This window comes from Sorex fumeus, unplaced genomic scaffold, assembly GCF_029834395.1.
Source record: "Sorex fumeus unplaced genomic scaffold, SorFum_2.1 ptg000055l, whole genome shotgun sequence".
Classification (NCBI taxonomy): domain Eukaryota; kingdom Metazoa; phylum Chordata; class Mammalia; order Eulipotyphla; family Soricidae; genus Sorex; species Sorex fumeus.
The window spans coordinates 2,831,383-2,848,048 of record NW_026606112.1 but is presented as its reverse complement, the minus strand read 5'-3'; the positions used below and the strand labels follow the sequence as shown (position 1 = coordinate 2,848,048).

Genomic DNA, 16,666 nt, shown 5'->3' with positions numbered 1-16,666 from the left:
TGCCGCCACGTCACCAGACCCCACTGGAAGTTAGGGCGTGTCTGGGATGGGGCGTTTCTGTTTCAAAGTGTCAATGAGGGATAAGACCCCACGTTTCACGTTGGTTGTGACTCTTCGGGTGACCGAGTCCACTGGTGGTGGAGGGGGGCGGACTTTGTGTGAGGGCGGCCTGGCCACCAGGCACTTCTGGTACCGCAGCTGCAAGGACAGGAAAAGGTAGTCAGCGCCCCTTCTTGAGAAATGCAGTTTCGCTGTCATCTGACGCCCCCCCCACAGATGACCTGTAATTTGACACACCCCCACAGGTGACCCATAATCTGACACCTTCCACAGGTGACCCATAATCTGACACCCCCCACAGATGATTCATAATCTGACACCCCCTATAGGTGACCCATAATACGACACCCCCCACCGATGACCCATAATCTGACACCCCCCCACAGATGACCCGAGCTTTTAAGTGGTTCTTTTTTTGGGGGGGGTGCACACCTGGTGATGCTCGGGGCTCACTCCTGGCTCTGCGCTCAGTGACTGCTTACTGCTTCTTGGTAATGCTTGGGGGGAGGTGCTGGGGATTGAACTCGTGTTGCTTCATGTGAGGCAAGCGCCCTCCCCTGCTATATTATTGCTCCGGCCCCTCCAACTCTTAAATGTGAAGCCAAGGTTGAACTCCTTCCTCTCCAACCTTTTCTTGCCTCTACCTCCATCTTCCCCCTCTGTTTTCTGATCACTGGGCTCTCCTGGTCATGAGGCGAATGAAAAGGAAAGGGCCTGGGAGAGGATGATTCACCTGGGTTGAGAGGCCTGGGGGAAATGAGGCTGTATCGTATAGGTAAAAAATCTCAGACCAGGCTTCCAGGCAAGCCCCCCTGCATCTCAGTGTGTTTAGCTATAAAAGGGTGGATGAACTAGGGCCTTTAGTTTGGGGGTCATGGCCAAAGAATGCTTGTAGAAAGTCAAGCACAGAAGTCAGCCATGTGCGTTCCCTTCCTGATTCCCTGCTTCAATAAAAGATGCTGAATTTAGACTGCAGAACACATGAACACATTCCACAACTCTAAATCCCATGGAATTGTTTGTTTCTGGGTCACCTCCAGCTGTGCTCAGGACTTATTCTTGGCTCTGTGCTTGGGGTTCACTCCTGGCAGGGCTTGGGGTACCACATGGGGTACCTAGGATCAAACCCAGGTTGCCTGTATGGGTTCAAAACCTTACCAATTGTACTGTCTTTTGGGCACTGTCTACAGTATCACAGGTAAGGCATTTGCCTTGCACGTGAACAACCTGGGTTCAGTCCTCAAACCCCCTGAGCCTGCCAGAAATGATCCCTGAAGAGAGTCAGGAGAAAAAGCTGTGAGCACAGCTAAATACGGTCCTAGAATAAAAAACAAATCACCCGTTTCTAGTCTTCAGAAACAGAAGACACTCTGCCCATTTTCATATTGATTTTCATAAAATGACAATGATTCACTGTCCTCCCGTTGTTCATCAATTTGCTCGAGCGGGCCCAGTAATTTCTCCATTGTGACAATTGTTACTGTGTTTGGCATATCGAATACATCACGGGGAGCTTGCCAGGCTCTCCTAGAGGGGCGGAGGAATCGAACTCGGGTCAGCCATGTTGGCCGCTTGCAAGGCAAACACCCTACCCACTGTGCTATCGCTCCAGCCCGACAATGATTAAAATTCATCAAATGTCACCCCCTTTACTCTTCAACCTTGTTGTCAAACACTTTAAAACAGAACTATGGCTGATTTGGGCTGGAGCGATAGCATAGTGGGTAGGGTGTTTGCCTTGCACGCGGCCAACATGGCTGCCTCAAGTTTGATTCCTCCGCCCCTCTCGGAGAGCCTGGCAAGCTACCGGGAGTATCTCGCCCACACGGCAGAGTCTGGCAAGCTCCCCGTGACGTATTCGATATGCCAGACACAGTAACAACAAAGTCTCTAATGGAGATGTTACTGGGCCCGCTCGAGCAAATCGATGAACAACGGGAGGATAGTGACAGTGACAGTGACGGCTGATTTAACTGGTCTTAAAACTCAAGTCGGTTCCTAGGTACAGGCATAAAACAGTGTTTATCCCCACTCCCCCCGCCCACCACCACAAGAAACAAATTCATTGGCTGGAATGATTGCACAGCAGGTAGGGCATTTGCCTTTGCACAAGGTCAATCTGGGTTCGATCCCTTGCGTCCCACGTGGTCCCCCAAGCACTGCCAGGAGTGATTCCTGAGTGCAGAGCCAGGAGCAACCCCTGAGCATTGCTGGGTGTGGCCCCATCAAGAGAGAGAATGACCCCATGTCATAAACTCACGTTACAATGTCATTGGTCCACCAAGCCCAAAACTAACCCCTTTGTATGGGGAATATCAAATGCCCAATGAAAACAGAAACGAAGAGCAGGAGAACTATTCTTCAGTAGGCAGCTGGGCACTGGGGTGGGGATTGGTGGGGGAGTACGTTAGGGAAGGGAATACTAGGTCTATGGGAGAGTGGAAAGTGTCTGCCACAGAGGCAGCTTGGGGTGTGTGTGTGGGGTGGGAAGCAGAGCAGGGGAACTGGGGACCCTAGTGGAGGGAAGTGAACACAGGTGAATGGTTTGGTGTTCACTGGAACAACGGACATCTGAAACTCAATCATAATATCTTTGTAACTTTGTAGTTTCACGGTGATGCAATAAAAACAAACTAACACTAGCCCCTTTCAACCCAATCATGGGGAAAAGAATCCGCACAGAAGTCCTCTGTGGATACTGCCGGTTCTGAACCACACACTTCAAGCATGGTTTTAAAACAGGCAGGAGTGTCCATGTGGAACTCAGGCCTGGGTGTTTGTAATGTAATTTCTGCATAACTGAGAACTCAAAGTGTGTCTCAGTGAAGTTCATGAAGTAGTGCCCCCCCCCCCACTTTTTGGTCTTTTTTGGGTCACACTTGGGGATACTCAGGGGTTACTTCTGGCTCTGCACTCAGGAATTACTCCTGGTGTTGCTCAGGAGATCCTAGGGGATGACGGGGATCGAACCTGGGTTGGTTGTGTACAAGGCAAACACCCTACCCGCTGTACTATCATTCTGATCCAAGACCTTCTAGTCTTTTAAATCCGGCCAAAATACCTGCCCCACTCATCTGCACTGTATCTCAGCACTCAGGAGGTCCAAAAGAATGTGTGAGTGCCGCAGATTTTTCTGATGGAATAAACTCATGCAGAGATGTTTCAGATGGGAGAATTATGCAGATCTGAATGAGAGGCCTGGCTCTGCACCAGAAATGCAGAACTCAAGAGTATAAAGGAAGTCTAATCCCCCCCCCCCATCCTGTTGTTATCAGCTTATTGGCAGTTTTCCTTCCAGTCGATTGATTAGGATGCTTTCTTACTGGATTAGAGCCACTTGAGCTGGCTGCCCTAATACAATTAACATAGTAAGCAAACGAGTGAAAAGGGCTCCTACGATCGAAAATATGTCTGGAAATCAGAAAACAAACTGGAACCAACGATCAAGCTGATTATCTGGTCGTCAGCAGTGTATAATTAAGGCGGGAAGCCATTCATTTCAGAGCTAAAACCATCTGTTTGGGGTTCTTTTCAATTTCATAAAGTACTTAAATAGTCCTCCTCCACATGGGCTTGACAGGCATGCCCATTTTCCACTCCTCTCTCAGCCACCTCCTCCCCAGTATCCCTCCCCCTCCCCCAACACACACTCAGCCCAGCCCACTCATATCCAGGCAGTCTCTCTGCGACTCTCCCCGTCCCTTCTGTCCATGTCAGGAGTCTGTGGAGAGCAAAGTCCGGTTTGACTCTCCTCTCTTTCCCCTCCCGCTGCCATCGTCCATTCCACTCTGGCCCTTTCAATCTAGCTACCAAAGTTACAGCCAAAGCAAACACATCCACGCTCCATCTGCTTGCAGCAGAACCGTCCATCCCTCAACTGCCCGGGCCGCCCCCCAATCTTGGATCCTCAGCATCTCTAAGGGCTGCCCAGGGTGACTCCCGTCCAGTGGGGCAAATTAACCCAACCTCAGGCAGCCAGCAATCCAAATCCCCCCACCGACAGGCACTCTGCCGCCTTCGAGTCCTTCTCTCTCAGACCTCTGCTTCCACCGGTCCACTCAAACCACTGTCCATTCAGTTCTACTGTTTCCCTGGGTGGGGTAGGGGGGAAGAGAACAATGAGCCCCGCCCTGTGGGGTTCAGAATTTACTCCTGGCTTTCATTCACTCAGGGATCACTCCTGGTGGGAACTGGAGGACCATATGGGGTGGCGATCAAACCACCTGAGTTGTCCTATCTATTGGGCTCCCACCAACTCACATGTTTGGGGGTCTCCCTCTCAATGTTCACGGGACCTGAGAGGGCCACTCCCAGCAATACTTGGCCAACTGGGCTCGATGGCGAGGGTCTGGGGACGCAGCACTGCCTGGACCCCATGGCGACGGGGGTCACCAGGGCCACCCTGACAGTGTTTGGGGTCTTGGGGGGGCCACACTGGTCACGCTGCAGAGCTCTATGGTGCTGGTGATTGAACTGGGTCCAGCCGGTGCTAGCATCCCAGCACACTTTTATTGACTTTTTTGTTTTTGGATCTTACCCGCAGTGCTCAGGGGGTACAGAGGGTGCCAGGGGTCACACCCGGCTTGGCACCTACAAGGCAAATACCTCACTCTGTGCCATCTCCCCAGCACACTTCTGCAGCACTTTCTCTAACAGAAATCTGTGTGTGTCTCCTCTCGTTCTGGGCTGCGTGACCCAGGAGCACCTGAACCTCGCCATGCCTGGCTCTGATGCTCCATGGCGTCCAAGGGCTTTGGATTTGGACTTCCCCTGCTGAGAGCCAGGGTAGTCTCTGGAGCAGCGGCTCCAACTCATCTGGCCTAGCTACTATCCCTTTTTAGGAAAAAGGAAAAAAAAAGATATCCTCCATTTCCCCCAAATCAACCTTCTTTCAGCAAACAGAAAATACTCCCCAACTGCACCAGAGGCTACTACTGCCTGCACCTCTCTGGGGTCTTCCCAGGACCCCCAAGGCAGCAGCATCCACTTGGGGGGACACCTCGAGAACATCTCGATCTCTTGCCTCTGCCCCTTTCCTGTTGCAGATGCCCTGAGATTTTTTTTTTGGGTCACACCGGCGATGCACAGGGGCTACTCCTGGCTCTTCACTCCAGAACTACTACCTGGCGGTGCCCGGGGGACCATATGGGATGTTGGGAAATGAATCTGGTTGGCCACGTGCAAGGCAGATGCCCTGCCCATGGTGCTATGGCTCCAGCCCCACCCTGAGACTCTTATCTGGGCTAGTAAACGGACTCATCTCTCTATTCCTGTGCTTCCATCCCATCCTCCACTTTGCTTGTGGAGGCTGGATCCCCCTAGTCTCATGCTCCTGGCTCCCATTTACATGGCTTTCTCCTGTTGCCCCCTTGGAAGATCCTGGAGCCCCACAGGATTCCCAGTTGAAGACTGTTGCTTTATGTGACCAATTCACTCTCCAGCACAACTGTCTTTGCTGCAGACAAACACGGGCTGGACACTGTAGGCCCTGCTGCAGGCAGAGCATGTGGCTTTCCCTCTAGTTCCAGCAAGGGAATCTGCATTGCTAGAACAGGAAAACAGTGGAGCCTGCAACCTGAGTTCCTGGATTCCATGCCGACCCTGCGTCTGCATGGTGGGTCACCATAAGCAGTGACTGAAGCTCCCTGTGCCTTCATTTCCCTAACGCAAGACAGAGACATAGAGGCAACTGCGGGCCTTTATCAAGGTGACCTACAGCCCCTCTTGCTGCAGCAAACCCCAGGTGCCTCCCCCGGCACCTGCCACCCTGACTTCATTGCTCAGGGATGCCGGGCTACAGACCAGACCTCGCCCATGAGCCACTTCGGGCTCTGCTGTGTTCCTATAGCTCCTAGACTGCTCCGAGGTCTGGCGGGAGAGGACTCAAGTGACTGGGCCTAAGTGACAGGGTCTCTGTGTTTGTGCCACATCACCCCAGGAAGACTCGGGCTTACACAGGTCCGGATACCCTCCACTCTTATGTCCGGGGCCTAGGCTGTCTTCGAAGCCTCTGTTTTCTCATCAGCTAAACAGAACAACGGAGTTGTAAGGATTGAATGAACAGATACAAAATGGGTAAGATCAATGTGCTTAAACCAGTGGAGAGAAAAGCCATTTAAAACACCGAAGTCACGCAATTTGCTGCAACCTGGTGGGAACTGGAAGACTCCATGTTGAGTGAAGCAAGCCAGAAGAAGAAAGAACAACACAGGATGATCTCACTTATTTGTGGTAGACAGGATACTGGATGAAGAGATGCAGTGTAGTAAAGTGGGGAAGCCTAGACTACCCTTTGAGCCCAGTGTTTAGAGAAAGACAGAGAAGGAATGAAATCAAGGGCAGAAGAAGAGAACAGGAAGTTATGGGTGAACAGAGGTCCGGCTTCAGTTATACTGGTGATATGGAAGTATAATTGGGATAGCCATACATCCAGAGCACAAAGGCAACAATACTGAAAACATGAGATCTAAGCTGCAAACACTAGAATTTTGTAATGTGCCTGTCAAGATGACAGGGGTGGGGGTTGGGGGTGGGGAGGGAATCTGGGAACACTGGTGGAGGGAAGCTGACACCAGCGGTGGGACTAGTGTAGAAACATTATATGCCTAAGACTCAACTTTCAATAACTTTGTAAGCAGTTCTCTAATTAAAGCTATTCACTGCATTTAAACACATCTTAGAGCTACTCTCAGTTTGGTGCTCAGGGATTTGATCCCGGTGGTACTTGGAGGACCACGTGGGACAAGGGATGGTACTTGGAGCTCCAGTATACAAACCATGTGCACCAGCCCTCTGAGCCATCTCTCCAGCACTGCATTAGGCGTTGGGCTGGAAGGTTGGAGCTCAGAAGGTTGGGGTGTACGGGCGTCCACCAGCCATCCTCAGCCAACTAGGACCACTGCTCAGTACAAGGGCCTGAGCATTTGGTGTGGCTTGGGCCCTGCAGTATGGGGGATACCCGGACTACCCCAGCATTGCTGGAGGCCCCCAGAACCACACTACTGGTGCTTGGGTTGGGGGGGGCATGGTGGTATCTGATTCCAGGAATTGAACCTGGGTTGGGCACCTTCCAGGCATACACCCTAACCACTGTACTATTTCCAGACACTGCATGAAAAAAAAATAGTGGTAAGATGGCACTAAAAGCCAAACCCAACAGTAATAAGGTGGTTCCAAACAACACTCGTAGCCGGATACTGCGGATACATTCCCTGATCCTGCGCTTCAACAATTCAGGGACCAAGACACTGAATCTGTAAGCTTGTGCTTTACTTTTTTTTTTTTTTTTTTTTTGCTTTCTGGGTCACACCTGGTGATGCATAGGGGTTACTCCTGGTTTTGAATTCAGGAATTACTCCTGGCGGTGCTCAGGGGACCATATGGGATGCTGGGATTAGAACCCGGGTCAGCCGCATGCAAGGCAAATGCCCCACCCTCTGTGCTATTGATCCAGCCCCCAAAAGCTTGAGCTTTTGCAGACCAGCCTCTACTGTGTTACTGCAGTGTCTATGGAATTGAGCTGCATTTGGTCCTGCTGCTTTGCTGGGGGGAAGGAGGAGTGTTCAACCACTGCTTGGTTCCACAGGACAAAGTGGGCTCCCAGCCAATCTGTGCTTTAGACTCCCCCACCATCCCAAGTTGGGAATACTGCCCTAACGCTCGGCATCTGAAAAGGTGTGTGTATAGGAAGGGTGTGGTCCAGACACCTCCTCACTCTCCCCACCCTCCGGCCACGATCACTCACCATGCAGGCAGCCTGCACCGCCTCCGACACATTTCCAGCGTTGGGCTCACACCAGAAAACGTGGCACTCAAAGCGCTGGTTCCCCGTGTCCATGATGAAGGCGAAGGTGTGCGCATCCTTCCCGACACCCATGAAGGAGAGAAACCGCACGCGGCATTCCACCAGCACTTCCTCTTCACTCTGCAAGACCCAGGTTCCTCAGCAACACTGCTCACTCACACGCCCTTGCAGAGCCGTGCCCAGGGTGGCAACGGGAGGGAAGAGGCACACCGAGGTCCCTCCTCTGGCCAGGCAATGGGGCTGCGGGGGCGGGGGGGCTGCAGACAGGGCCGGGGAGAGGCAGCCCAGGCTTCCACCCAGGGTACTGCCAGGCCTCCTGAACCTCACAGGGAGTGACAGCTCCACCCCCAATAAAACAGAGAGCGGGACAGGCTTTAAGTTTCTATTTGTTGTTTTGGAGATCGAACTGAGAGATGCCCTGGGCTTACTCCTGGCTTTGTGCTCAGGGATCACTCCTGGCAGTGCTCGGGGAACCCGGCCAGCTGCTGGGATGGTCATGTGTGAGGCGGGTGCCTTACTCGCTGTCCTATTGCTCTGGCCCCTGGAAGTTTCTAGGCTGTGACTGCCCTGGATGTCTCACAGGTGCACCTGACTCTTGCTCTGAGTTGCACCGTGCCGGGCTATGTGTGTCCTGCCATCTGTCCCTGAGGCATAGTGTGCTCACTCTGGGCTGGGACAAGGTCACTACTGGGCTCCCAGGGCCTCAAACTGGGGGAGTCTGCGGTTTGAGGTCTCAAACTGGCCTCAAAGCTGCAGAGTCACGAGAAAAGGAGACTTAAGCACTCTCTCCATCCTGCTCTTCCCACGCCAAACACTGTTTCTACCTAAAACCACGTTAAGGAAAAAAAACAAACAAACAAATGAAAAAACACCCCAAACCAAAAACCGTTGCCAAGCCAGGTGCTTTGTTTTCACAAACTGGAAACCTGAGCAGGTGGTACAAAGCAAAGTCTGGGCGAGTCACCAAACAAGGGAGGGGGACAGAGGAACTTCAGGATGGGATAGGGGGATACTGGTACCGTGGGTGTCCACACTGCCGTGATGCGAGAGGATGAAGCATCAATAATACCACAGCTGAAAAAAAAATTCTAGCGTCTCAAATTCTTTCCTAGGCTCACACCGTGTGCAGCAACCCCATAGGATGTCTGCAATTGTACACGCATCCGGAAGGTGCATTGACTTTTGGGTCATTTACACCTGGACTTATTCAAAATCCACCGAGGGGGGAAGAAATGGTGTTTGATCCAGATATTCCGCTCTGGAATCTCGCACATTCCAACGTAGGGTGCGTATTTCTTTAACTTAATGGGTTCCCTCCTCTCTCTCTCTCTCTCTCTCTCTCTCTCTCTCTCTCTCTCTCTCTCCTACTTCCTTTTTGTGTCACAAAATAGAGATATAGAATTTGTAGAATTTGAGTAAATTGGATCTAGGTAAGGTTGTGTTGGGCTAGGCAAGAGGCAGAGCCCAGCAACAGGAGGACATGCAGCAATGATGAGGTAAGGAAGGAAGGGTGTGCCAGGCAGGCTCGGTGGGCATCCTGGAGGTGGTGCACTCCTAAACAGGAGCCGGAGCAGTGCCCGTGGCATTGCCTCTGCACGGTCACTGAACAGGAAAGTAGTGGAGTCTGCAATCAGAGCTCCTGGATTCCATGCTGACCCTGCGTCTGCATGCTGGGTCACCTTAAGCGGTGACTGAACCTCTCTGTGCCTTCCTTTCCCTCCTGCAAGACGGAGGCAACTGTGGGTCTTTATCAAGGTGACCCACAGGCCCTGTGCTAGGAGGCCCTGCAGCAAACCCCAGGTGCTTCCCCGGCACCTGCCACCCTGACTTCATTGCTCAGGGATGCTGGGCTGCAGACCAGAGCCCGCCCATGAGGTGCTGCAAGGGGCAAGCTGCTGCCAGCACATGACCAAGATCTGAGCACACAAGGAGGAAAGAACCGGAGCACCAAGAAGCTTCTGAGCCCAGGGACAAGCAATGGTGTGCAGAGACCCACAGGCAGGGGCAAAATTCTTTTTTTTTTCTTCTCTCATGTCTTCTCCCATTGATCACAACTAAGCAGGACACCCTAGAGGTCACTGACGCCTCAGCTCTGCATCTACCATAAAGCCTCTTTTGGTTTGTTCAGGATTGAGCCATACCAGTCTGTGCTTGGGGAACCATATACACTGCTGCATTTAGCTGTGTGCACAGCAAACACTTAACCTCCACGCTCTCTCTCCTGCCCCTAAAATAAATTTTTAAAAAAATGTGGGGGGTCAGAGTGATAGTACAGTGGGGAGGGCATTTGCTTGCATGTGGTTGACCAGGGTTCAATCCCCGGCATCCCCATAGGGTCCTCCGAGCCTGGCCAGGAATAGTTCCTGAGTGCGTATTCAGGAGTAAAGCCTGAGCACCGCCAGGTATGGCAGAAAAAACAGACAAAAAATTGGGTGTGAGCCAAGAGCTACTGGAGAGGCTTGGGGGTCTCTCCTGGCCCTGCCCGGTGACTCTGTGGGAGCTGGGTCTCGTGCATGGGAAGTCTGTGCTCCAGCCCATCAAGTCCCCTCCCTGGACAACTGACGCCCCTTACCTTCTCACCAATGACGGTCACGGTGGCGTCGGCCACGTTCATGTTCACGGATGGCCACTCCTCCTTGTCGGAAGAGGTCATGAGACTCTCTATGGCATTGTTCAGGGTGTCTATCCCTGTGGGCAGACGGGAAGGGAGAAGGGTCTTGAGGCTCTTTATCTCTCTCAAAGCACACCTTGATCACCCAGGAAGAGGTGATCTGCGACCACATTGGTGTTCCATTTCTGGCAGCCCCAGGAGACATCTGACTTGAGCCATTCCTGGCACGGCTGCTGCGTGGGGTCACGGCTAGCTGGACATGGTTCTACTTAGCCTTCCCAGGGTTCCCAGCCCAAGAATCAGCTGTACTCCAGTAACAAGTACTCAAGTACCTCTGCCTAAGTGCATAGCTGATGCGTGGGGTGCCCAGCAGAAGCCAGCGTATGTGGGCACCTCACTCACGCTTCAGCTCCCTCCTCATCTAAGTAAGGCTGAGTGTGGGGGTCGCTGTTACAGAGGAGGGTGTGCAATGTGTGTGGGTCCACGGGCGGGATGCTTCCGCAGCTGCTCTCCCGGGACTGGCAGGCTTACAACTCCACTCTGAGAGGACTCACACAGCACACGGTTTATGTTCAGGAAGCACATCGGTTCCTGTGTCTGATGGCAGACATGTGTCCCCAGTCCCACTGTCCCCACCCCTGAAGGGTGAGCATGGGCTTTGCAGTCATGAGGCCCAGGTTTGATCGCCAGCACCACCAAGCACTGATGCTGGAGCACAGAACTGGGAGCAGCCCCACCAAACGTGGTTCCCCCCCGCAGAAAGCAATAAAGCAAAGCTACCTCATGGCTCAGCACAGTCTGGGGACATGGAATTTTCACACTTCTAATTTTTGAATGCAATTCTTTCTCACACACACAGACACACTCTCTCTCTGCCTACCAGGAGTCCCCTTCGTTTCCTTCTGACCCCTGAGGCCTGAGCAAGTGCTATTTCATGTCTATCGCTAGAGGGTTGCCTGTTGTGGACATTTCCTGTAACAGAGCTCCTCTGAGAACACCTTCATTCACTGTGTCCACAAGGCGCACTCACGGTAAGGCCTGCAGGGGATTCTCATTCGCTGTCCATGCCAAACAAAGCCTTGAGGCACCTAAGTGTCTGTACTTAGCCATTTGCCAGCTGGGAGGCACTTGGGCCGTTTGCAGGCTTCAGCTATGATGGAAATAGCTACTGTGAATATCCGTGTACTACTTTCTGTGGGTGACGGAGAAGTTTTCCTTTTCTCAGGCACATGCCTGGGACCAGAACTTCTGGGCCACTTGGGAGCTCTATGTTTGACCTGCAGAGGAGCGGACAGATGTACTTCCAAAGTAGGGCCTGCATCTGATGTCAGTCCATGAAAGCTCCAGGGCATTTTTCTCCCAATTGGACAGATGCCCGGGATCAGGGTTGGCAGCTCCCAGGAGGTCCCGTCCCCACCCCTGGAAGGCGGGTCTCTGGGCTCATGTCCACTTCCCTACTTGCCTACACATCCACCTGTCGTACTGAGCTCCTTGATCAGAACCAGGAACGGGCTCCATGGACAGGAGGAAGGCAAGGCAAGGCAAAGTGGCGAAACAGGGCAGCCCACCCCTTAATGTGAGCAGATGCCTCCCCCACTCAAGTTTCCAGACATCGTCGGGTGGGAGCAAGTGTTTCACTTACCAACCGGTTTGTCTACAGGTAACATGCCCAGGTACTGCACGTGGAACTTCTGAACCAGCTCAGTCTTTGGCGTTGGAAAGTCTACTACAGGAAGCAGAGAGCAAGAGATGGGTTTCAGGGGCTCGCACACAGGCATCCAGATGGCCATCACGGGTCTGGGGGAGACCGAGACAGCCCCCAGCCACGGCGGCTCATGGCTTCCAGAGGGGAAGGCCACGGCTCTTCTAGGAGACCTGCGTTTCTCACCCTGGTCACTGGGGCTCTCCCTGTGAAATCGCATCCCGTGTTCATGTTTAGAAGGGAAAATGCCGGGACTCTACTTAAGTGGGTACTGTCGCTTTCTGAACTAGTGCTCCCAGCCCGTGATGGCTTACATGTCGGGTGTGGCAGAGGGCCAGAGAAAACAGAGTTGGCATAAAAGGGCTGGTTAGAAAAAACAGTCAACTCCCCCCAAGCACCAGACTATCAATCCGCATGAAAAGATGGATGTGGCTCCACCTGTCAAATCATCTCCCCGGCCCTCTCTGCCTCAGTTCCTTGGGCCAGAGATGTGTTTCCAGAGGGAGTGAACAAGTGGGAATGTGTGACTCTGAATTCTACCTTCGGTTCCCGTAGCTGCCTGAGTAGTGCTGGGTAGAGCCTTGGGGGCCTCCAAGCACTGGACCATCAGGCTGCCCCGGTGGGTAGAGCACGGCCAGTCATGGCTCCAGGCCCCCCAGGATCTCTGAGTGTGGCAGAACTCTATAAAAAAAGAGCTAGTCCTGGGCCTGGAATACAGAGGGTAAGGTGCTTGCATCCCACTGTGCATGGGTTGAATCCCCTGAGCACTGCTATGGGGTCACTCCTGAGCACAGAGCCAGGAAGAGCCCCTGAGCATTGCTGGATGTGGCTCAGAAATCAACTCCCTACCCCAAATAAATAAAGCTGACCCTTGTCCCATTCTACCTCCGTGAATTCCCAAATCCCTAAGATGATATGTTTCCTCTCTGCCCACTGGCAACAATCCCAAACCTAATCCCAATAACATAATCTCTGCACAGAGAGAGTCCAGCAGCCTGTGTGGCTGGCCGAGCTGAACATGGTCATTGTTTTGCATTTTTCCAGTATTTTTTTTTTTAAATTTGAGGCTCCGTGACTTACAATGCTATCAATGACAGGGTTTCATGCACCCACTGTCCCAACTCCACCCCCCCCCACCAGGGTCCACTTCCCTACACCACAGGCCCAGGGTCCCCTCCCAAGCGCCCCTCCACTCCTTGGTGAGTTCCGTTCTGTTAGACCAGTTCTCAGGTTCTGTGGCCAGTTGTTGCTCCCTTCCTCTGTTCCTCCTACCCCACACACGAGAGACCACTCCGTGTCTGAGCCTCTCCTTCTGGCTCTCTTCTCTCAGCACAAGACCCTCCACAGACTCATTCATGCAGAGGCAAACCGCAGGATTTTCAGGAGATTCTAGAAGCTGGGCACCCCCTCCACCCCCCCATCCACGCCCACTGAGAGGTGAGGATGCGAGCTGCCACCACCTACCTTGCAAGGGCATGTCCAGGCCGCTCCTCTCCTGCAGGGCGCTGCAGGCCAGCGCTTTGGCATTCTTCCGCTCGGCCATAATCTGAAGCAAAGAACACACCAATTTAGGTGGGGTGTGGAGGGGCTGCCGACCCCCTGGATATGTGGGAGTCAGTTCGCTTCCGGGTTAAACCAACTGTGGGGTCCGTGGTCCACGAATGTGGCCAGTCCTGGGCAGATCTGCTGGCAGCCCGTGGAGCAAAGGGAGCACATGCCCTTCCCCTGCTCGACCCTGCTTCCAGATGCCCACACCTTGCAGTGACTCTCCCCAGGCCTGGGGAAGCTCACCTGCCCTCCTGTGTCCCCAGTTGCTAGTGGGGGCGAGAGCAGCACTGTCCACCGCGCACCCAGGACGCATGCCAGATGTGAGGGTAAAGTGGAAGCATTGGACACTATTAGCTCCTTTCATTTTTTTGCTTTTTGGGTCAGACCTGGCAATGCACAGGGATTACTCCTGGCTCTGCACTCTGCACTCAGAGTTACTCCTGGTGGTGCTCAGAGGACCATATGGGATGCTGGGAATTGAACCTGGGTGCAAGGCAAATGCCTTACCCTCTGTGCTACTGCTCCAGCCCCTATTAGCTGCTTTTATTCTCCAAGTGTTGAACTCTTTGTCAGCTGTCTTCCAAATTGGCCCTTTTTTTTTAGGGTTACACTGGACAGTGCTCAGGATATATTCCTGGCTTTGTGCTCAGGGATTACTCCTGGCAGTGCTCAGGGTACCATATGTGGTGCTAGGGATTAGAATTAGGGTTGGCCACGTGCAAGGCAAGTGCTTTACTCCTGCATTATATCTCCGTATGCCCACTCCCCCACCCAGCAGTCCTCTACAATCCTCCCTGTGCCTCCAGCCCTTCATGCGTGCCCACCCTCCATGTACACACCCTTTGTAAGTGGTGGACCCACAGAGGGGCACCCTGAGCCCCGCCCCCCCTTACCTTGGAGCAGATTTCGTGGAGACTTGTGGCAATGGCTTTGGCGGGTGTGTCACATCGAAACACATGGCATTTCAAAATCCTCGTATCTTTGTCTCTCGCCACATAGGCAAAATCTCTGTGCGAAGAGAACACAGCAGTCCGTCAGGCAGGGGACCCTCCAGGTGCCCACCCGGCCCTGCCCACACACCCCAGCAATGCACGTTATGAACAGAGCTGGCAGCCAGCGTGTCAGTGGGAACCTCCGTCACTGGTGGGTAAAGACACAAACCACAAACAGAACCCCAAAAGCCACCTAAGCCTCGGAAGCCATCTGATGGGCAGCTGGGTCTGCTGACCTCCTGGAATGAGGAGCCGCTCTGGACGGAAATGGGGTTGGAGAGGAACCGTCCCTCCAGGAAGGTGGCAAACACAATGATCAGTGAGCAGAACAGGAGCACGACACGGGCACACGGCTGGAGCAACATGGCTGACTTGGCATGTGAACAGGAGCACGGAGGATGAGGAGACCCAGGGCTGCAGAGGGCCCCAGGACTGTGCCTGGACCCCTGCCAGCCGCCCTGGAGCCTGGAACCCTCTTCTCCGGGCTCAGCGGCTACCTGCGAGGCACGGCGGCTCATGCATAGTGGGGAGCGTGCCAGCAGGAGCTGGGCGTGAGCACCTGTTTGATGGCAAGATGCTGCCGGGGTCCCGACCCAGCCAATGAAATCTCTCCCTGTCCATCCTGAAGGGTGGGGTCTTCAAGATCAAAGAGTTTGTGAAGAAACAAGCCCTGTCTAAGACTGAAATCGTCCTCGGCGTTGGGTCACAGAGCGGTCAGTGCTGCCTGGATCTGGGGAGAGGGGTCTCCCAAGCATTGATCAGGAGGTCTGGGGGGGTCCCTCCCAGTTAAGTCTTGGCCAGCGGAGTCATGGGCCAATGCCAGGATCCATGGACCGGGTGCTGTCCAGGCCCTGTGCATCGCCAGGGCTTAGCCAGGCCACCTCAGTGGTGCGTGGGGGTCCCTGTGGTGCTAGGGCAGGAACCTTAACCACTGCATTATCTCTGGCTCCAGAGACACTGTGAGGTCTCTGTGAGAGACTGAGATCTCTGGGACTATTCTAAGTCAGCAAGAATCAGAAGATCGATTTCTGTTCATTTTTCTCACTGTGGAAACGGGTAGTCTTTCCACAGACGGGGAGATGCTTTACCCAAGGCGGGGAGCCTGGACCTGCTTGTGAAGGATGGGGTCTAAGCCACTGCGGAGGATGAGGAGACCCAGGGCTCCAGAGGGCCCCAGGACTGTGCCTGGACTCTCACTAGCTGCCCTGGAGCCTGGAACCCTCTTCTCCGGGCTCAGCGGCTACCTGCCAGGTAGTCTTTCCACAGACGGGGAGAGGCTTTACCCAAGGCAGGGAGCCTGGACCTGCTTGTGAAGGATGGGGTCTAAGCACAATATCCTTATCCTGCTTCCCCCATCCCTCATGGCCTTGCCATGCCCTAGGTGCCCCACTATGGGGCTCAGGCCGGAAACCCCTTCACTTGCTTCCACAGACACCCTGGCCTCAGCCTGACCTGTGCCATAGCCCTCCCTGACCCTCTCTTCCTTCTGCATGTTCTGACACTGTTGGGGTCTCCGCACCACCCCAGGAGGCCTTCCCGATTGCCCCCCGCCTCTCTGGGCCTTGTGCACAACCTGGCCTCTTTTCCTCCTGCAGTTTCTGAACCATCTTTTTTGCCAGTCCTGCTGCCCCTCAGACTTGCTCGCCAGGCCCCTGCCCCCCGGGAGGCCCTCCTGGGCCCCTGCTGTGGCCAAGGTTTGGGGCCCGCAGTGCCCATGGAGGGGTCTGTCTTCCCCATGGCTCAAAGATCCATGGAGACCAGCCATGCCCAGCTCACTCTCACCAGTCAGTCCAAGCCTGACCCTCACAGGGATAAACAAAGACACTGGAACGAGAGTGCCATACCCCCTGCCCACCAATATGCTGGTACATGCCACCAGTGGCTCACACTTGATTTTGTGGTTTTCTGGCCACACAATCTAGCCAGGCTCAGGGCTTACTTCCCGGCTC

The 16,666-nt window shown here is 53.7% G+C and overlaps 1 protein-coding gene across 7 annotated transcripts in view; it reads right to left on the bottom strand.

The window, feature by feature from the left end:
* APBB2 (amyloid beta precursor protein binding family B member 2) overlaps positions 1 to 16,666 on the bottom strand; it is a 247,786-nt gene continuing 231,120 nt past the window's right edge. For 3 of the 7 annotated variants that reach the window (XM_056125526.1, XM_056125520.1, XM_056125521.1), the window contains 6 exons: positions 14,619 to 14,733; positions 13,642 to 13,723; positions 12,118 to 12,201; positions 10,437 to 10,552; positions 7,805 to 7,984; positions 1 to 198 (listed from right to left, as the gene is read on the bottom strand). In XM_056125526.1, coding sequence (XP_055981501.1) covers positions 31 to 198; positions 7,805 to 7,984; positions 10,437 to 10,552; positions 12,118 to 12,201; positions 13,642 to 13,723; positions 14,619 to 14,733 — 745 coding nt within the window. In that variant the 3' untranslated portion in view covers positions 1 to 30. The remainder of the gene's footprint in view (positions 199 to 7,804; positions 7,985 to 10,436; positions 10,553 to 12,117; positions 12,202 to 13,641; positions 13,724 to 14,618; positions 14,734 to 16,666) is intronic. The other 4 variants (XM_056125522.1, XM_056125523.1, XM_056125524.1 and 1 more) reach the window with 2 other exon arrangements.